The following is a 21,673-nucleotide window of genomic DNA, read 5'->3' as shown; positions in this document are numbered from 1 at the left end:
AATTTCTAATTACAGCTCTTAGGCCCAGTTTCCATAGATTAAAAGTGTCTGCCACAACAGACTTTTTACTGATCTGGGAAACTCTTCTATACTCAATAAGGGAAATCAGCATAACAGAGAATACAGAGAAAAAAAAATGTCTTTGACAGTACACTCTTCAGCTAAAAATTTCACATTGTTTCTCACATAGCTGACACTGTGGAAGACCAGCCTGGGGATCAGTCAACTGAGACTGTTTTTGTGTTGTTTGTTTTAAACCAGACAGCCCTGTTATGGTGATTAGAATGATTATGTCCCCACCCCAAAGAAACAGACCCAAATTACATAGGGATTTATTATAAATTATGCTAGTTAGCCAAAAAAGTAATTTCCATTTTGCTTTTGGTTGCAGATAACTACATTTGGAATTACCTCATAATTGTTTGGAGCAAATGGGTCAATAGCCCACCCTCTCCCGGGCTGAGTTTCCAAACCTATGACGGTGTCTTAACTCTGAAAGCTCTGTTTCAGATTTAAAAAAAATTAAAACCCACATTTTTTAAATGTCCACATATTTTTCCCTTGTGCATTGTTGGCGGGATGGCAAATGGTGTGACTGCTACAGAAAGCAGTATGGAGGCTCCTCAGAACAATCAAAAATAGAATTACCACGTGACCCAGCAATCCCACTTCTGAGTGTATACCCAAAGGAACTGAAAGCCGGTTCTCAAAGAGATGTTCGCATACTCGTGTTCACAGGAGCACTATAATAAGCGAAGAAGGGAACGGAACCCAAATGTCCCAAGGACAGATGAAGAGAGGGAGATGTGATATGTACACACAATGGAATATTATTCAGCCTTAAAAAGGAAGGAAATCCTGTCACATGATGCCACGTGGATAAACCTTGAGCATCAGATGACAAGAAGTGCAATAAGTAAGCCACGAAAGGGTGACTACTGCGTGATTCCATTCCTATGACAAGGTATCTAAAGCAGTCAATCCACAGAAACAGAGAGGAGAGTAGTGGTTGCCAGAGGCCGGGGGGAGAGGAGAGAGGGAGCCGTTTAGTGGGTATAAAGTTTCAGTCATGCAAGATAACATGCTGGAGATCTTATGGTGATGTGAATATACTTAGAACTACCGAAGTGTACATTTAAAATTGGTTAAGATCAGGGGCGCCTGGGTGGCTCAGTCGGTTGGGCGTCCGCCTTCGGCTCAGGTCATGATCTCGCGGTCAGTGAGTTCAAGCCCCGCATCGGGCTCTGTGCTGACAGCTCAGAGCCTGGAGCCTGTTTCGGATTCTGTGTCTCCCTCTCTCTGACCCTCCCCTGTTCATGCTCTGTCTCTCTCTGTCTCAAAAATAAACGCTAAAAAAAAAAAAAGAAAAATTAAAAATAAATAAATAAATAAAATTGGTTAAGATCATAAATTTCATGTTGTGTAGTTTTTACCACGATTAAAAAAAAAAAAAAAAAAAAAAAAAAAAACAGGGAACAAAGGAAGGAAAGAGAAAGACCTGGACACACTTCATTTTGCTACAGGGTGAGTCTGTGGAAACAACAGGCCATAGACCATACCGCACAACGTGATCGCCAGCCTAAAAAACCTCAAGGAGCCAAAGATCCATGTGAAGGGTTCTTTTTACCTTCCTTTCACATCACCTCTCCTATCCTGTTACAAAAGTACCGCACAGACTTTAAAACATGAGAAAAATCTACAGTCCTCATACCCTGTGTCAAAGTTGACCTTACACTTACTTGAAAAATCAAACTGGAATGATTTCCCGTACCCCCCCCCACTCTTTTTTGGCCCACAAAACAAAAACCCCAAAACCCCCACCAACCTTAGGCCAAAATGAGAAGGCAAATGTTCTCTCATGAAGGAGCTGAGCTACTGAAGGGTCTCCATCCTCCATGTAGAACCCATCTCGGGTTTCATCCCTAGCGGTGCTCATGGAGGCATTGCTTTCTTCATCGAAATTCTTCCCTCTAGAGACAGCTCCTGCTAAGAAATGAGTTAGTGTGCATTACTCACGACCACAGTGTCACTGGAGAAGAAGTTTAGAGAGGACAGGGTGAAAAATTTGAATACCACTCGCCTCCATTTTATTGAGTACCTACTTTATGGTATTAGGCATCTTATAATCGTGTTGTTAAAGCTGCTAACGGGCCCTTTGTGCAGATGGTGTTCTCCTCATTTTATGGATGAAGAAGCAGACGGGCTTAGGGAGGTGACGTCACTAGTTATCTGACATTGTGCCCGTGCATCTCGGAGGAGGTGGAATGACAGCCAGGTCTCTGACTCAAGAGCCTCTCCATGCGATGTGGTCCCCCCCCCCCCCCGCCCCCACAGCCCTGCCCACAGGAGGGAGGCTAACAACCCACCAGAGCACCAAGCCCCAGCTCCAGAGGGACAGTACAACAGGATGCTTTATTTAGTTTTCCTTTGTGTTGGGAACAGCAACCAAACTGAGACTCACAAAGAACACTGGTTATCTTCAGATTCTACTTCTACCCTTTACTTCTGATTTAAAACTAAAATTAAGCATCATTTGTTTGAAAATAATCACCAGTATTTATTCAGTGAATGACCCCTGTCCTTCACGTGTATCTGTCCAAATTAAAGTCATCTGGAATTCTTCTGATACCACTACCATCAAGCCGACCCCTCCTCTTAATCTGGAAATTGTTACGTGCCCGTAACACCCTTCTGGGCGTTGAAGTTGCTCGAAATACCGTGTTTCCACGCCACATCGGAGCAAAACGTACGCCTAAGCATAACCTGACACCACCCGTCCAGAGGAACATGTACACAAATTACCCTGAAAATGTAAACAAGAGCCCTTGTCACGTGACAGGAAATCATGGCCTGTCACGGCCGCCCCACTGGGGCCGGGAGAGAGGACCGAATGGCGAGGCATTACCTTCAGGCTGGGAAGACTCTTCCGACTTATCATCATCCTCCAGCTTTTCTTCTTCGTCCTCTTCAGAACCTTTTTCCGAAATAGACTTGGGCCCTGTGTCGGCACCGACCTCCATCCCTTTCAGGTCACTTTTCACAGAGCTCGCCTCGGCCTCACAGCCCTGCTTACTGTCCTTCTCCCTGCCGTCGGTCTCTTCTTCCTCCTCCTTCCCCTCGGGTTTCTCTTGGGTGGTCACGCCGCCAGACTCCTCCGCTTTGCCCTCGCTTTGTCCCGCAGCCTTCTCTTCCTGGGCGTGAGCAGACGGGAGGACGGCAGGAGTCTGGCCAAATCCAACGGCCAGTGGAGTCAGGGAGGACAGGTTACCTGCCCCTCGGTTCTGGGCAAAGTTTTTGTGCGCATCCAAGAAAGATAACTCGGGGTCATTGAGGATGTGATAATCCGTCCGGCTGACCCCGTGTTTAGCAGCGCCGACCAGCAAGTCCCGGTCATGCCTCCCACATTCCCACCACTCTGGCAAATCCAAACTCGGCTGGCAGAGCTTCAGCCTCTCTCCCAGCTGAGGGTGATGAAGAACCTGCTCGCGTATTTTCCGCAGCAGTTCGATGCGGTAGAGAGTTCTAGAGGCACGCTCTTCTGTGATTGGCTCAATCATGGAGGAGAGGTCAGGTGGTTCTGTAACATGAAAACAATTGTATTCACTTGGAAAAAAAACCTGAGTACGCTTTCAATTGTTCACTCTCTATTTTTCACTTTATTCGGCCTTTTACCATAGAACTTTCGTTACAAGAAGAACCTACCATCATCTGGCTTAGTGGGCATTCGACACACTCGCCTACACATGGCCACAAAACAACTGAAGTATTTCTCCAAACTCTCGTCAGACTTTTTGTCAAGTCTGGCAAAGGCTCGAAATTGGTTCCAGTCAAACTGCTGTTTCATGGGGTCAAAAATAACTCCAAAAGTGGATACCACACGGTAAAAATCAGCCTCTTCTCTTCTTGTCCACCTATGAGCAAGAAGACATCAGCTTAAACTGTACTTGAGTAAACAGGCTTAAAGTTTATTAATTCTTTTCCCCTTCTCCCCTAAACTTAATGTATGGTACTTATTCTGGGGGCGAGAGACAGACAGCTTTGATGTACTGAGACTTTCTTTGATCATTATCTGGGACGTGATTCTCGCCTCTTGCCGGCTGAGAAGGGCAGAGAAGAGAGGCACATACCAGGAGCTCAGTAAAACCCTGCAGAAACTCACTTTTGCCGTTTCTCAGATATTATAGCTTCCCTTTCCGCTTCTAGTGCTCTCACTTCCTCCCGAGGCCGCCGTCTCCGCCGGTCAGTCTTCATTAGAGCCTCTTGCCTCATTTGTTGCCTTTTATAGCTGCGCTGATAGGCAGTAATGAGCCGGCGCAGACGGGTGGTCAGGGTCGAGGTGTTGGGCCAGTAAAGTTGGCCTAACTCAGCATTACTCTCGCTGTGCTTGCCTGGGGAAGTGGAAAAAATATTTTTGAAATGTGTAGCTGCAATCTCGCAATACACAGGATTTTCCATCAAAACAAGATGACTCATTAACATTCAGATGACAGTGTGGGAAAGGGCATCTTCGTGCTCTCATTTTTAAAATATAAATAAAGGATAATATTAGTATGAAACTTACAAACTGCTTCTTTTTTAACTCCTTGGTGGTGGGGGGGAGCACGTTTACTCATCAGTTTTACGTAAAGAAACATACTTTACGCCACGAACGACAATATGAGGATGTTTTCCTGTAACGTACTTGGCATACCAATCTTGACCATAAGAGCTAATCACATGATTGCTCGCTGATTATTTTACATTAGAGGGAAGGTCAGCATTCTACAAACTTGCACTATTTCAGACACCTAGCAAATGCCCTCCCTACTCCCAAGAGATAGATTTCCAAAGATGCTGAAAAGCTTCCGCTGACCGGTAAATAAATGCATGTAAATTACCTTAATCCAAAAAATAGTTATTTCATCAACGAAATTCAATGTTATGAAAAATAAACAAGAATTAAAATGACTCACAAAAGGGAAGAGTCGGCGTAGAAGAAACGACACTCATGGAGAAGCCGAGGGCAGACACGTGAGCGATGCCTCACGGCATAGTTTGCTCTGCTCTGCGGGCTTCTGCGGAGCCTTACCTGTGGAGCGGATCTCCATGGATTCTTCCTTATCTTCTGGAGGAGAATTTGCAAATTCCTTGAAAGCAAAGCAAGAAACAGAATCTTTTCAATTTGGGGTTTCACTTTGCTTTATCTTTTAAGGAGAAGGCCACCATCTATAAAGTTTAACAAGTCGTATATGGGCATATAATATTTTACTGGTGCCGTAAAAGTCAATATACTCAAGTCCTTACATCTATTTCATCCTTGAATGGAGTCCTGGTTGGTTTATATTCCGGGTCTTCATCTTCTCTATCAAATTCTCCCCTGTATCAAAGTTGTAAAAAACGTTTAAATCGTACAGATAAGCAACAGACTGAGGGGGCTCGCAAAAGACTACTAGCCTGCCCAGCGCCAATTTTAATTCTGGATTTGACATCAAAGGCGACGCTATCAGTGTTTGAATCGTGCGGTCATGGGGGAAGGGGCTGGGGCGGGGGAAGTGTCATCATTTGGAAAAAACAAGCATGTTTCAGATTATCCAGATAATACATGGTGTTTAAATAATCGTTATGGCACATAAACAGACTCTCCTGGTAAACGTCACGGAAGTTCATATCAGACGCAACGCAGTGCCTAGCGCGGTATAAGAACTGAACACTGCCGATAGATGTGACACTGACATAAAGTTTATTAAAATTTTTAAATGTCCTTCTTACCCGTCACCGCCATCTGCTAGCATGTCTGTTCCTCTTTGCTCGGCAGCTATGGCCTTGGCATCGGGCATCCCGACTCGTTCCAGGAAGCACAGTGCGGGGTCAGCTCGCATGGAATTGTACTTCTCGTAGCCTGTGCCATAACCACCGGCCCACAGAGGACATGCACAGAAACAGCAAGAGGGCCATCACTGACAAAAATCACAGCACTGCCCCGGTATACCAAGTTCATCCCTCAGCTGAGACGATCACTTAGGAACCTTGTTTTAGGGAAGCATTCCATAGGACGCTCACTGCAGGCCAGATGTGGGGCGGGGCGGGGTGGGGCGCGGGGTGGGGGTGGGGGGGGGGGCCGAGTTACATTTCAGGGATCTCAGCCGAATGACCACAAACACTACCGGAAAAACAGGTTCAAAATAACTGCGAGATGCCTGGGAAGAATTTTGACCCCATTTTCCCCAAGATCTAATTTTGCTTGACATTTAAAAGGCTTCATAATGCTCCTTCATGACCTCCGCAGGGTACTCTGCGTCCGCCCCGTCCTCCTGTGAGCGGCTTCAGTCCTGCAGGAACTCGCACCGCTGGCTGAAAATCCCTGTCTACGTAAGGCCAGCGAACCTGTCTTATTAGGTTTAGGATGATGCATGTCAGTAAGACGACACTGTTCCCTCCATGGTTTTCAAACTGCAATTTGCTTTTTGACTGCCCGAGTTGACTAGATGGAAAATGGCAGATCCCAACAGTGCACTGCGGGAAAATGATTTTTAGGCCGAGCTCACAAAACGCGGCTGCAGTACGTAGGCAGAACAGCACAATTCAATTAGGATGTGTACTACATAGAACGCACCGCTCCTAACTGCTGTAGAGCCGCAAGCCAAACTGTAATCATGAAAGGTTTTATAAGCCATCATTCTCCCCTTTAGTCAGGCTGGGCTGCTGAGAATACCTCCGTGACCCCCAGAGAATTGGGATTATAATCAGGAATCGCTCGCTGTATATATCATGCCAGTTCTGCATCCCCCAGCCTTTCAAAGTTAACAAGGCTGCATCCCACTCAGGGGAGCCGTGAGTTCTCGGCACTGACATTTGTGAAATATTGCTTGGAACAAAGCCCAGGAGGCACTTGTACAGATTAATAGCAGAGGTTAAGCCCACCGTCCACTTTGACACGGGTTGGCAGAGCTAAGCAAGGGGAGCCATGCTTCGAAGCAAAGTTTAGGGAGAGCTATAGGACGACTTGGCTATTATTAAAACAAATATGGTTTGGGTTTTATTTACAGCCAAGAAAGAAATGTTTTCTTCTCAAAGACTCAACAAACATTCAAAAACAGCATCTGATATTTACAGTTCGTATTAGATTTTTAGTAGAGGAAAATGGAAGAAGCCAAGAGTCCTTTGGAACTATCCTCATTAATATTATGACTTTGGAAAAGAGCACGCGAAGAGCTCTAACGACAAAGCCACACAGTCAAGATGTGGTCGGACAGAAACTTCACTTACCGTGTTTGAACACTCCAATTAGGAGGGACTTATCTGCTTCCTTATCCCACCAATCTGTGGGGACTTCCGCATGGAAGGGTTCAGGGATCCACACATCAGCCTCACTATAAAGACAACCGTTCACATAATGTTCGCAACACACGTAAGATTAAAAAAGGATCCCGGGTAACCACAAACACGGTACACGGGCTCACACGCCCCCTTCCCACAACAAGCATCTGGGCGTCGTTGGGGGGGGGGGGGGGGAGCGGGCAAAGGTTAAAAGAAAGGGTGTCGGCCAGTCGCTTTCTGCCATAGCCAGAAATGAACTTCGTCGCACGGGGCCCCGTTTTGAAGGTCACCTCAGAACGCCAGCCATGCAGTGCACACCTTTTTATAGGACACGCGCACACCCGCACACGCTTTCCCCGATGACCGTCGCGCGCCCCCCGTGCTCCCAGGCGCAAAAAAGGAGATGCGGCCCCGAGGGTCTCTGGAGGTGCCGAAACCCAACCGGCGGTGTTTCCCGACCTCCCGGATTATGACGCGGAGGCCCAGAGCGGCGTGCGTTTGCACTAACCTTGAGTCAGCACCCTCTAAAATCTTATCTGCCTGGTCTCCTATAACTTCTTGTCTTAGGTAGTACAGCATGCGGACACGCAGCAGGACCCTGGAGAGGAAGACAGAGGGGAGAAAAAGTTCTTCACTTCAGGACTGTTTGCCAACAGTGGCTTTTTGGCAGCTGCTGCTGTTCATCCATCATCCTGCCAAGGCTGATTAGCCATGCTGTATGGTAGGCTTGAAGCGTGACAGATGGTGGCACATAATCACCTCTGTGTGGTGCTTTCTGCTGGCTTCCAACAGGCCTGCCTGGCAACCGCTCGCGCTGCACAGAGAGGGACCGGGCTCAGCCCAGCCCAGGCGCACTTCATTCCGTTCTACCTAGTGCAGCTTGTGAAGTTTAGACACGTACCCTACCACTGCCTCTGAAGTATTGAAGCAAGTTTGTAAACAACTGAGCAGATGGCTTTCAGTAACTGTTCTGCTTCATTATCTCATAAAATTTCCTCAGCTGCTGCCTTAATACCATTTTTGGAAGCACATCAGAAGTTGTAGGAATAAACGAGATATAAAATCTGGTTTTACTACCTTACAATAAACCCTCAATATGGAATGTCAGGTTTTTCAGATTATACAACTTTGCTTCCGAGAAAGGAAGATGGTGATGGGGGTGTGGGAGGGGGTGGGTCCTCACTCTTCTCCCTGAAGGAATATTAAGCATTATTTATTCTTTCTAGTTTACGTTACCTGGAAGCCTAGGCTGTAGCTTAAAGAATAATGGCACAAAGGAGGTTAAAATGCGTCCGGTTCCTTGAAGTTCTTAGTCATTTTCAAGGAGTAAGTTTCCGAAAAGGCTTGGAATTCTAGGTACCAGAGTTTCAATAGCGTCCGGATTTCTTCGGTGGCATAAACTTAATTCTTTCAGTAAAGCCCCCCTGGCAAATCCCGAAGGCCCACGTCTACTCTGAATCCAGCCTCTCCTGCTGGACATCCCCTGACCGGCATTCAGGACCGGTATTTGACGAGTGCCTAAGTGCTGTCCCCTGGCTGGCTGATCCCATCACTCACTCACAGAGCTTGTTACTGCCCACGTGTCACGTCTGCAGATACTAGCTCATCTGATCTTCACGATAATCCTACGGTGAAGCGGGGCACGTTACAAGTTCCATTTCACAGACGTGAAAACTGAGAGTCACAGAAGACCGGTGACATATCCAAGGTCACAGGGTCACCTTGAGCATGGACCACTTGGGAGTAGGCCTCCTGACTCCAGCACTGCACACTGTCTCTCAGGACGTGGCAAGTGTCCTTGAAAATATCAAAATGACAAATACGGGCAGTTTCACCAAAACAGACTACTCCCGCACACACGCCCAGGTACCCCGTGATACGCCTTCCTCTCCACCAGGTGTCTGCTTCTGAGCACCGGGGACTCTAGATAGAGTGTGAGGCTGTAAATACCTGAGTACGCCCCACGGTAGAATTTTAATTTGTTCGAGAGTTTTCTTTCGATAGGATTAAAAACTGGCTGTGCCACACTGAACTGGCAAAAGGAAACTAACAGTATGGCACTCCATGGCTGGCACCTCACTTCTTCTCTGGTTAGAGCCCTTACGGGCCAGGACCTGCCTAGAGAGGATGCTCAGGAAAGGCAGTTACACAGGAAGCACTCTCCACCCTTGGCCGGATTCTGTTTTTCACCAAAACTCAGCACAGTGGCCATGAGCGGAATGGATTCGCTCCCTTTTCTTATTTTTAAAATGTTTGTTTCTGGGAGAAAGGAGAGCACAAGCCGGAGCGGGGGAGGGGCAGAAAGGGGGAGGGAGGAGGACAGAGCTTCCAAAGCAGGCTCTGCACTGACAGAAGAGAGCCCGGTGCCAGGCTCGAACCCACACACCGTGAGATCGTGACCCGAGCCGAAGTCGGACACCTAACTGACTGAGCCACCCAGGCTCCCCGGTTTCTCTCCCTTTTGATAGAAGACAAAATTTTCTTCTTTGGGAGGAATTTTAATTACGTGGAGGCTTTCAAGAGCTAACTGTGGGTGTCACCTTTCTTCTAGAGGTAAAATTCGAACCAGTGCAACTGGCAAGCTCAGTGCCCCTGTGGAACACAAGGTGGGTACCAGCAGGATGGTGGTAGGTACCACACGGGAGACGGGCTCTGACCCTAAGGAGTCCGCCCTTGGTAAATCCGACAGACCAGCCTACTAATGAGTCTCCCCAGACTTCATTCACATTTGACTGGCTGTCCCACTAGTGACCGTTTTCTGGACCTGCACCCAGTCCAAGCCCATATATGGCAACGAACTCTCCTGCCCCTTCATCTCCTTTAACCCGAGACAGTTCCTCTGTCTTTGTCTCTTGAAACTTTTGAAGAGAACTGACTGGCTATTTTCTAGGAGGCCCCTCAATTTGCGTTTCTTATTCTCTTACCAGTCACGAACCTCTCCCCACTTTAGGCCCTGAGAAGTCTCGAGGCAAGATCTATCAGGGAGAAAAAGGGACTCCTCACGAGTTCCAGAGAGCGGACGGCAAGCCTTGCCGGTCTTCTCCCGCGACCACGGGCAAAGAGCACCCTAGCTACGTCTCACATACTAATCAGGGAGGGGACTCCACAAGAGTCCGCCCCTGATCTCAGAACGGGAAATTGAAAACTACTGCCCCTGTCACTCTAGGACCCGGGCACAGGAGCCACCGTTCCCACACTGAATCACTTCACTTCCGGTTTGTGTGCCTCCAGAACTCAGAGAGCTATTGACCCAAAGCTGACATAAACCACAGGAAACAGAAGTTTTCTAATAGCTGTAAGTGGGGCAGCATTTTAGGGAGAGTTATAATGCCACAGCAGTAACAACAAAACCGTTTCCGAGGCACCAAAATGGTCTGAGGTAATGGTTTTAAAGACTCAAAAAGGAAAAAATTTGTCAGTCAGAATCTAGTGATAGCGATCAAAGGTAGTCCCCAAAGGCACTACCATATTTAAGAAGGGACAAGAACCACCATCACTGCAAGGCCGGAGCAGCAGGGGCTCCCTGGGAATTATGTCACATGAGGCTCGGGTGACCTCATGGAGAAGGCAGGCATCCGAGGGGGTGGGGGTCACTGAGAGCAAGGGCACTGCCCTCATCTGTTCTGGACTTCCAATCTGGCTCTGCCTCCCTAACTAGCTGAGGCCCTAAGTACCAGAGTCTCCATCTCTTTGTCAGGTAAATGGGGAGGAAAGAAAAAGAAGGAAGGAAGGAAGGAAGGAAGGAAGGAAGGAAGGAAGGAGAGAGAGAGAGAGAGAGAGAGAGGAAGGAAGGGAGGAAGGAAGAGGGGAGAGAGGGAGGGAGGGAGGGAAGGAAGGAAGAAAGAAAGGAAAAAAGGAAGAAAGAAAGGAAAGAAGGAAGAAAGAAAGGAAGGAAGGAGGAAGGAAGGGGGGAAGGAAGGAAGGAAGGAAAGAGAGAAAGAGAAAGAAAGAAAGAAAGAAAGAAAGAAAGAAAGAAAGAGAAAGAAAGAAAGAAAACCAAGCAAACAGCACTACTTGTCTCAGACAAGTCAAACGGATAATCCATGTGAAGCACCCACGGGAAGCTGTGCTCAGACTTCTGTGGCTACTTTGGAAGAGAGATACACATTTCTTTATATCCTGCTTCATCCAGGTGAGATCCTGTTGCAGAGCTCTGCGCGGCTAACAGAAGTGAGTCCTAAGGAGGGCTGAGGGACTTGCCCAAGGCCACACGAAGCTACAAGTGGCAGAGCTGTTCGGTGCTGGCCCTACGACCGGTTCTCGAAACGGCAGGCTCAGGGCACGGGACGAACCGCGCACGCGCTGATCCTAGTCTAATGTGTGGATCGTTAACAGAGCTCCAAGCAATGACATAAATTCAGATTCAATATTCTTCAACGACATACAATCAGTTTCTGGAAGGAAAGATAAGGAATATGATTCTAAGCTTACAGGTAAGAAAAAAGGACCCACCGACTGAGGTGCTATTAAGCAAAAGATTCCAGGTAAACTCCCCAGTCCCTCTGCTGAAAGCAGCCGGTGGAAGGTGGGGTCATATAAAGCTGACATTAGCTCTCTAACAGGCCTTGGTTAAAACTTAGTTATCTGCAACATTCTCAGCAGCATGACTCACAGTCGCGGAGAGGAGCCCATCACCCCAAGTGCCCACTGACAGATGAATGGATAAACAAAATGCGGTGTACGTGTCTAATGGAGTATCACTCAGCCATAAAAAGGAATGAAATTCTGTGGATGAACCCTGAAAATGTTATGCTAGGTGAAAAAAGGCCAGACACTGACAGACAAATACCGTCTGATTCCACTTATGAGGTACCTAGAATGGGCAAATTCACGGAGACAGAAAGGAGGACGGTATTTGCCAGGGGCTTGGGGCAGGGAGGGAAGCGAGCAAGCTACCATTTAGCAGGTGCAGAGTTCACACTGGCATCAACAACAAGCTCTGCGGTATAGACAGTGCCGATGGGTACGTGGCATTCTGAAAGTAATTAATGCCACTGAGTTGTGCTCACAGATGGCTAAACGGGAAGATTGTGTTGTGCACCGACGACAACACAAAAACCAAATCAGGCATCTGAGGCTATGGTATGATTGGCGTGTGACTTGGCACCACGTTTCAAGGAAAACAGTAAAGGGGCGCCGGGGTGTGGCTCGGTCGGTCAGGCATCCAACTTCGGCTCAGGTCATGATCTCACGGTTCACGGGGTCGAGCCCCACGTCGAGCTCTGCGCTGACGGGGTGGGGCCCAGTTGGGACTCTCTCGGCCCCTCCGTCGCTCGCATGCGCTCTCTTTCTCTCTCTCAAAAACATACGTTAGAAACAAGGACACGTACTAAAGTTGTAGCCACACAGTATCACAGCTCAGCAGTCAATGTCACACACCCTTTGGCAACGTACTTATTGCAGTGGTGCTTCAGGTGTTTCTTGTAGCTGTCCTCCTGGAACAAGGCATCCGGGTTGCAACCCGCCAGCCAGTCGGCATCCTGCACCACTGGATGGGTGCTCTGGGCTTTCACCTTCTTTCCTTTCCTTCCCCTGGGCACCGGGGCCGATAAACCTGGAGCCGTAACAATAACAATAATAATAATAACAGCAACAACAGCAACAAAAGTTTTGTACAACCCCAATTACAGTGTCAGACTCGGACATTTCCGCACATGTGTGGCAGGGAGATATGGGGTCTAGGTTGTGTCACAAGGGTCCTGGGTGGCTCTCCGGGACCCTGCGGTACAAACGACATGAAGCGGACCTACCAGAATGGTTGACCAAGGCTCGCGTCTGGCCGTCCGCCGTGGGCGTGATCAAATCCCAGATGAAGCTTTTGATATTCTCATCCCCCTTGTAATGATTGAGGCAGTACACGAGGATGGCCCTGCAGATGGTTTCCACGTCTTGCTCGGTGAGCTGACGCTTGTAGCGTCCGTGCGAAAGGATATCTGTCCACCGTCCCCAGCTGCAAAGCAGATATTCAGCATGTAGACGGTGCCTTTCGGTTTAGATCTGGGGCTTTACTTTCACAGGCAGGCAGCAGCGTTAGGGAGGCCTTTGCCGCCCCGGCAGGCCCTGCCATCTGCCCCGGCCTGGGCCTCTCTGGCTTCTATGTACTCAGTTCCTCAAACTGCAGGGCTAATCCTCACCTTCAGGCCTTGGGACACGCTGCTCTCTCTGCATGGAACTCTCTTCTCCCTGCCCAGCGCCGGACTCTCTCTCTTACCCGGGCTAATCCGCGACGTCCACCCATTAAGTCACGCCGCCGTCTGTGGGACCCCCTCTTACGTTCCCCCTAGCCTCAGGAGCGGGAGACAATACTCGAGCTGCCAATTCAAGGACAGACCCGCGGCTGACTCTCCCTTTGCGCCATCTTCCCTGCCATAGTACCCTCACTGTTGATGGCCGCTTCCGCTTGTTCACCTTCCCTGAGGCAGGGCCCTGACTGTCCTACTCATAGGTGCATCCCTGGTATCTGAGCATCCTACCCAGTGCCCCGCCTCCAGGAGGTGTCTACTACATAGTGATGCCTAGAGGAGGAGGGCAGCCCTTTCCTCAAAGACACCGCACTCGAAGCATACTTCTTAGCTTTAGGAGTCCTTGATATATCCCATTTCTAAAGCTATCGGCAAAACTCTCAGCTACTAACTTTGATGGTTAGGTTGAAACATACAAGCAGGTGCAAGTAGCAAAGGGCTTAGGGATCTGTCCTGCTGAGACACAGAATGGGCTTCAGCTGAACTTCATTTATTCCACAAGAAATCACTGATTTGGCGCTCATTTTGTGTCTGCTAGCATTGCACTCTTCCCCGAGGACACAGAGAAAAGAGTCTTGGGCTTCGTGGAGCTCTAACTGGGGCTCTCTCAGGAGAGGGCTGCTACTCAAAGTCATAAGACAACATGATGGGTGCGATGGAACGTGCAGACCAGACTCTCTGGTGCAGGGCGCCGAGGTGATGCCTGTGCTGATGTCGACGACAGGAGCTGTTGGGCAGAGCAAGTCTGTGTACTGTGTGTGTGTGTGTGTGTGTGTGTGTGTGTGTGTGTGCATGCTCACACTCTAGGCAGTGGAAAGAACTTCCAGAAAGACAGAGATGAGACAGAGCATGGCACACTGAAGGAGATGAGGCAGTCTATCCCAACAGAAGCCTGAGCTACCCACAGAAAGGACCAACAAGACACATAAGGGCCAGATAAGAGCCCTGTAGGCCAGATTAATAGAGAGTTTGTGTTTATTCTGAAATTAATGATAACCCACTGGAAGAACTAATCAAGAGCAGGATATCACCAGACCTATAGAAAAATTATTTTGGTGGCAGTTTTTTTTTTTGACTGGAACTTGTCTGCAGTCCCACGGTGTGCTAGAGAACTCTTTGGAGATTCAGGTATCTACCTTACCATCATTCAAAGCACTGGGTGGCGTTTCACACAGATTCAGAAATGAATTAGACGTGGCTCCTGCCTTTCAGAGACATGTTGTCCAGCAGGACAAACACGACACATCTGGAGTTGAAATAACCACCCCTGGATGTTTGAGATGAGCTGGAAGACCTTCAGAACCAAGACGATTGCCTTTAACAGGTTTTTGCAACAGAAAAAAAGTACTGAAAGACTACTATAGTCACAAACTGCATGTGAAGCTAAAACAGGAAACGCATCTGTGGTCTTGAGACTTCGTTCTACGTTATTAGTCACCGACAGGTAAGTCTGGATCTGACATCGTTCCTTAAGGGCCAAAGCTGTGCTCCTTCCCATCCACGAGGATCCGAACAACCGCGAGCATCTTTACCAAACAACCCTGGGCCCCGTCAAAGTTGTTGCAAAGCCATTTGCTTGGCTGCACTATGGGGAGTCACAGAAATCCAGACACACAAAAAATACCTTCCCTACGCTGGTCAGAATTTGACATTTAGAATAAAATTCTGTGTTTCACATGAGTCTGACTCACCCATAGACGAGCAGATTCTTCTCAACTCTAAAGCACTCACTCCTCGCGTAGCCCTGGGACCTGTCCTGGGGCCGCCGCGGCTTCGTGCAAGGCTTCTCTTCGGAATCACTTTCCAAGTCTGAAAACTCCATCAGCTCGTCTTCTTTCACTGCACTGTACAGCCTGGTTTGCTTCCTCACTCTTGGAGTGTCAATAACCAGGTTGTTCTAAAAAAGACAGCAGATAACTTTAAAACTTCTCAAAAAGCACCCCTTGGGTTGTAGTAGATAGGGTTTGAGCAGGACCTCTCACTCACCCTCCCGTTTAAGGCATCAATATCCAATTCAGCCTTCTTAGCCCACTTTTGCCAGAAATTTGGATCATCCAAGGAAATGTCTGTCCTGTTTCCAGATGCAACAAAACTGGCCTAAAGGGGGAAAAATATGCATGACTTTCAGATGCTTTTCTCAGAGGCAAAATGCAAAGCAGTTTTCATTTACTCGGCCAGCCAAACACCTATGCGTTCTTGCACTGTGTGCTACATGCTGCAGTCTGTGGCGAGGATGAGAGACCGTCCCTCAGGCAGCTCTCTGTCCAGGGGTTTCAACAGATGAGGAAGCAAAAGATGACAGTACAGCGTGATCAGCGGCAGGTAACAGAGGTATGTGCAGGTGCAACTGATATACAGAGGGGGACCCTAGCCAGGTTCGTGAGGGGGTGGAGGTGCAGGGCGGGCACTGCTGGGACAGAGAACTGGCTCCCCAGAATATAATGCCTGGACCAGGCTGTTAGAAGCTCACAGACCAGGAAAAGCATATGGAACCGTTCACGACAGAGCACGTGCAAAGGCTCAGAGGAGAAGCAAGGCAGTCGTGTCATGTGGCTGCTGGTAAAGGTAGTCAGGGGAGAGCAGCGAAAGGTCAAGCTGGTGAAGCGGGCAGAAACCAGGCCATGCGGGGCCTTGCATGTCCCGTTAACGGGGTTCTGAGGTAGCAGGGAACTCTTTCAAAATGGAAATAACCTCAAGATGGACACAATCGTATCCAAAGCCACCTGTCAGAGAGATCCTACCGATGTCCTGGGGCACGGGAGGGTAGAACAGGCTACTAAACTAATTTACACGGGGAACGGCGAAGACTGAAAATGGCTCCGGCAGAAGTGGGCAAAAGGAGACAGGCTAGAAATGCGTTCTTTAAAAGGTAAGATGAAAGGAGTTAGAATCTGGGTGGATGTGAAGCATGGAGGAGAAAGAGGAGGAGGAGGAGGTCAAGAAAACCCTCAGCAGCCAAGTCTAGCCTCTGAACGGCATCACTCAGGCAAACAAGCAGGCTGTGAATGTGGGCATGTCACAGGGTGGAGGGATGGGAATGAGGTTCTGCACATACTGAACCTGAGGTGCCTGTGAGGACAGAGAACAGAGCCTGAGAAGAAACTGGAAGACGTGAGAGAGAAGGTGCTGGGTCACAGAGCCCAGAGGAGGGAGCCTTTCAAGGCTGGCGTGGCCGGGGTGACTAGATGTCCGAGCAAAAGGAAGGAGACGGACCCTGATCTCACACCACACACCAAGATTCACACACAAGGGACCAAGACCAAAATGTCAGAGTAAAAACCGTAAAGGAGCAAATCTGTGTGACCTCAGGTTAGACAACACATCAAAAGCACGAATAATGAAAGAAAAAGATGGGTCAACTGGACTTGAATGAAATTAAAGACCATTAAGAAAAGACTAGGAGAATATACTTGCAACCTGTATTACCTAATGAGAAACTTTTATCTACAATATATAAAGAATTCTTAATATTCAACAATAAAAGACAAGTAACTCTAAAGATCTGAATAGACATTTCCCCCCAAATGATACACATATGGCTAACAAGCACATAAAAAGATGCTCAATAGCATCAATGAATGCAGATCAAACCAGAGTTGAGTATCACCTCACACTCACTAATATGGCTAGAATCAAGAAGTCAGAAAATACAAAGTGCCAGTAAGGACATGGAGACATTAGAACCCGAAAACACGGCTGGCATGAAGGGAGAACGGGGCAGTCGCTTTAGAAAACAGTCTGGCAGCTCCTCAAAGGGTTAAACACAGAGTTAACACATGACCCCGCAATTGTATTTATGGGATCCACAGAAGAGAAATGAAAAGATGTGTCTGCACAAAAACCTGTTCATAAATGTTTGTAACAACGTTATCCATAATAACCCAAAGGTGGAGACAACCCACATTTCGTTTTCAACCAGTGAATGCGTAAACAATCCCAATGTCCATTATCAACTGCTAAAAGAGGTGCATCTATGTAAGAGAACACCATTCAGCAAAAAAAGGGAAGGAATTACTGATACATGTTACAACACGGATGAATCTCAAAAAACCATGCTAAGTGAAGGAAGCCAGACACAAAAGACCACATGTTGTATGATTCCATTTTATGAAATGTCCGGAGCAGGCAAATCTATAGAGGCAGCAGATTAGTGGTTGCCAAGGACTTGGCAGGGGAGGGGAGGGGAGGGGAGGGGAGGGGAGGGGAGGGGAGGGAGGAGGAAGAGGAGGAAGGGAGGGAGGAGACGCTGACTGCTAATGGGCATGGGGTTCTGGGGAGATGGAAATGTTCTAAACTTAGATGTGGTGATAGCTGCACAAGTCTGCAAATATGGTAAAGGCACTGAATTGTACACTCAAAAATCGGTCAATTTTATGGTAAGTAAATTACATTTCAAGAAAGCTGTTAAAAATAAAGGTGTAAAGTGGGCCTGGGTGTGGATGGGTGGGGCGACGTGCAGTGGGGGCCCTCAGAAGGCGCTCTCAGTCAAGCGGTGGTGACCTTCACCAGAGTTGGTCTGATGGCGGGGGGAGGGGTGCGAGCTGGAGGTCGAAAAATAAGCAGAAAGGGAGACCGTGGGGACAGCTGGTACAAATAACACTCGTGTGGATTTTAGCTGTGAAAGAAGGGTTATGGAGTTGTAGCTGGAGGGCGAACCAGATGAGAGGCTTTTTAAAGATAGGAGTGGCTTGACTGCTGTTACAGGCTATGTCAGGAATCAGGATCTCAGGAAGTATGATGTCAGAGCTCAAGAAGTAGAGAGCATGGGGTCAAGGACACAGGTAAAGGATTAGGCTGGGAGTGGGGGAGCTGACAGGAGGCCAAGGTGAGGATGACAACCAGTGCCACATACAGAGAAGGGGACCCAAAACACACACAAAGAACCTTCTATGCATCACGGGTTCCACGGGGAGTTAATAATTAATTCTTAACTCTCAACTATAAAGCAAATGGTACATGTGCACCTGGTGAGCACTTTATAAGGTCCTGCTTTATGTGAACTCTGTTACACTTCTAGAGAAAACCTGCCTCTTCAGGTCAGTTCGCACCTTAGCAAACGTGGAACCTTTGCCTTCAGACTCAATGGTGATAGTGTGGGTTCGCCGCAGGAGAATCTGGTCAATATCTTCTTCGCAGAACTTAGACCCTTCATCCTCCTCATCCATGAGTGCACCGTAGGCCCCCTTTCGCAGAAGATCCTCTATTTCTTTCTTGGAAAGTTGTTGGACCTGTTTTAGAGAGAGATTTAAAATAATTTAGAATTGAAATGTTTTAGACCACACAAATGCTTCGTTGTACTCAAGGAGGAAAAACCTGACTTAGAAAATGTAAGGGCGCCTGGGTGGCTCAGTCAGTTAAGTATCTGATATCGGCTCAGGTCATGATCTCACAGTTTGAGAGTTTGAGCCCTGCATCAGGCTCTCTGCTGTCAGCACAGAGCCCGCTTTGGATCCTCTGCTCCCCACCTCTCCCTGTCCCTCCCAGGCTCATCCTCCCCTTCTCTCTCTCTCTCTCTCTCTCTCTCTGGAAGGAAGGAAAGGGAAGGGGAGGGGAGGGGAGGGGATGGGAGCAGAGGGGAGGGAAGGGAAAGAAGAAAATATGACAAATTAGGCTGAAAATATTGAGGCTGAAAAACAATCTGATGCTGGATGATTTCTTACTATTAGTTACAAAAAGCAAGGAGCCAGAAGAAAGGAAAGGTCTGGGCAGGTGTGGATTACCCCGTTGGTAGCGTTTTCTCTCCCACTCATGGACTGCAGCACAGCTTTGTCCAGGCCGAGCTTCAGACTAGCCTTGTCAAACATTTCCCTTTCGTAAGAGTTTCTTGTGATCAGCCTGTAGATTTTCACAGATTTGCTCTGTCCTATTCTATGACATCTAGCCTGAGCCTGGAAGAGAGAGGAAATGAATGGCCACCACGGAAAGAAAAGACTCAAGTGTCAGCTACAAAAGCACCTGTTCCAATAAGCAGAGGTGCAGTACAGAAGGTTAACGTCCTAAGAAATTCCTTTTACATTATTAGTAAATTGATTACTCTTGGTTTATTGGCCCGATCGTGGAACACTGCCTTAGGGACTACACGGCTTTAATGTATTAGTTTCACTGGGGCTTCTCCATCACAGAATGACTTTGGGGAAAAAAAAAGAAAAGAACGAAAGAAAGAATGAAAAGAAAAGAGAGAAAGGGCCTCAGGACGATATTCTTGAGTGTTTACCTGGAGATCATTTTGGGGATTCCAGTCGGAATCGAAGATGATGCAGGTATCAGCAGCAGTAAGATTAATGCCTAAGCCTCCTGCCCGTGTACACAGGAGGAAAACAAACCTATCAGAATCGGGTTTGGAGAATCTGTCGATAGCTGCCTGGCGGAGGTTGCCTCTCACTCTGCCGTCGATCCTCTCGTATGGGTACCTGGAAAACGTCGGGATTAACAAGGAGGCCTGATACATGGCGACAGGACGCTTGTTTCTTTTTGTAAACGAAGTATTACAATATGGGGTACGTAGTACCCAAATGATATCATTTATCAGAAATAATTGCAGAGCAAATAGCTTTTAGGGCAGTTTGGCATATAATCGGTTGAATGCTCAAAAATTAAATTTTATTTTACTTCTTCTCTAGTAAAATAACTTAAGTCTAAAAATAGCTGACACCTCTGGGGCGCCTGGGTGGCTCAGTCACTTAAGCGTCCGACTTCGGCTCAGGTCATGACCTCACGGTACATGAGTTTAAGCCCCGCCGCGGGCTCCGTGCTGACAGCTCAGAGCCTGGAGCCTGCTTCAGATTCTGTGTCTCCCTGTCTTGCTCGCTCTCTCTCTATCTCTCTCTCTCTCTCTGTCCCTACCCCTGCTCGTGCTCTGTCTCTTTCTCTCTCAAAAATAAATAAACGTTAAAAAAATAAAAATAAAAAAAAGACAGCTGACTAAAATAACAAACAATTTCAATCTTAGGTAAGACCGATTCTCCTCTAGTCAAATGAAAGAAATGGGAAACAAAACTGCCATGGAAAGTACGCGGAGTCCTACTCTGGTCACTGACAGTTTTTAGAAAGAGAGGGGACGCATTCTCCCCACTCCGTCCCCTTTATCACGAATGTCACTTGGAGGTGAAGCGCTTGGAGCCCTGGGAAAGGTCATTTTTTATTTCCTTTTTATTCTCGTGGTGCGGTGGCCTCACCGTCTTTGAATGAGGTAGTCTTCCAGTATGTCCAAGCAGCGCACCATCTGGGAAAAGATAAGCACCCTGTGGCCACCAGCCTTCAGTTTTGGCAGTAGTTTGTCAATCAGCACTAGCTTGCCAGCAGCCTGGATCATCGCCTGGAGCTGAAAATCTGGAGAGTCTGCATTGTGTGTTTCTTTAAACTCTTCCAAAATTTTCTCTTCAGCACCTGCAGAGATTGGACAGCATAACGTGAATACCGTAAAAGGTTTTTATTACTAAAAACAATGAACTTGCTTTCAAAACCCACTGCTAACTGTAGGAACCAAAATGCCACACTCATGTTTATGAATATGAATCTATCCACTTACTAAGAGTCAGGTCTGCACAAAACCATGAAAGTATAAAAGGGATCAAAGTTTTAAGCACAACACATTTAAACATTTGGGGGGGGGGGCGGGTAAAAACCACATTTTCCAACAAACAAATGTTTGCTGTCTGTAGAAACTGAATTTCAACAACAGACTGTCAAGCCAGAAGTGGCAGAAACAAGCCACGGGCCAGATACCTACAGAAAATTTGGAACCTAAATTGCTAAAGAAATGAAGAATTGTTTACTAGCTGAATATAAACACAAACAACAAAATCTGTTCTGAAGCTGAGAAACAAGGGAACAGAGGTCTAATCATTACGTTGTCAGGGCAGCGGTTTTTGTAGATAACTGCGTGTTAATACAGCCAAGAGGAGGGCACCGAAAGGGAATCCCTTTTTCAGGATAATTTTCAGAGACTTTTTAGGGGTTCTGAACGCGTATCTCCTATTGCAATCTCTAAATCTCCCTCTACGTTCACGTTCATCTGATAATTTCATGAGGTACAAAAACTCTACCTTGAATTACCCAAAGCTTTTCAAGCTTTTAGAAAACGGCAGCGGCAATCAACCCCTTGTTGCGAAAGGCTTCTACGCCTGGCCCTCTCT

General features: G+C 47.5%; 1 protein-coding gene across 2 annotated transcripts in view; it reads right to left on the bottom strand.

Moving 5' to 3' along the window:
- The window catches only part of CHD7 (chromodomain helicase DNA binding protein 7), a 191,131-nt gene that overhangs the window by 10,423 nt on the left and 159,035 nt on the right, over positions 1-21,673 (bottom strand). The window contains exons 16-32 of one of the 2 annotated variants that reach the window (XM_047842070.1): positions 20,714-20,924; positions 19,753-19,948; positions 19,259-19,426; positions 18,587-18,766; positions 15,525-15,635; positions 15,230-15,435; positions 13,047-13,246; positions 12,691-12,850; positions 7,805-7,894; positions 7,246-7,349; positions 5,749-5,878; positions 5,284-5,356; positions 5,069-5,126; positions 4,160-4,388; positions 3,703-3,911; positions 2,906-3,577; positions 1,826-1,986 (exon numbers count right to left, since the gene is read on the bottom strand). In XM_047842070.1, the coding sequence (XP_047698026.1) occupies positions 1,826-1,986; positions 2,906-3,577; positions 3,703-3,911; positions 4,160-4,388; positions 5,069-5,126; positions 5,284-5,356; positions 5,749-5,878; positions 7,246-7,349; positions 7,805-7,894; positions 12,691-12,850; positions 13,047-13,246; positions 15,230-15,435; positions 15,525-15,635; positions 18,587-18,766; positions 19,259-19,426; positions 19,753-19,948; positions 20,714-20,924 (3,158 nt within the window). The remainder of the gene's footprint in view (positions 1-1,825; positions 1,987-2,905; positions 3,578-3,702; positions 3,912-4,159; positions 4,389-5,068; positions 5,127-5,283; positions 5,357-5,748; positions 5,879-7,245; positions 7,350-7,804; positions 7,895-12,690; positions 12,851-13,046; positions 13,247-15,229; positions 15,436-15,524; positions 15,636-18,586; positions 18,767-19,258; positions 19,427-19,752; positions 19,949-20,713; positions 20,925-21,673) is intronic. The other variant, XM_047842071.1, reaches the window with a different exon arrangement.

The sequence above is a fragment of the Prionailurus viverrinus genome, chromosome F2 (assembly GCF_022837055.1).
Source record: "Prionailurus viverrinus isolate Anna chromosome F2, UM_Priviv_1.0, whole genome shotgun sequence".
Lineage (NCBI taxonomy): Eukaryota > Metazoa > Chordata > Mammalia > Carnivora > Felidae > Prionailurus > Prionailurus viverrinus.
This window is presented reverse-complemented; position numbering and strand designations above follow the sequence as displayed.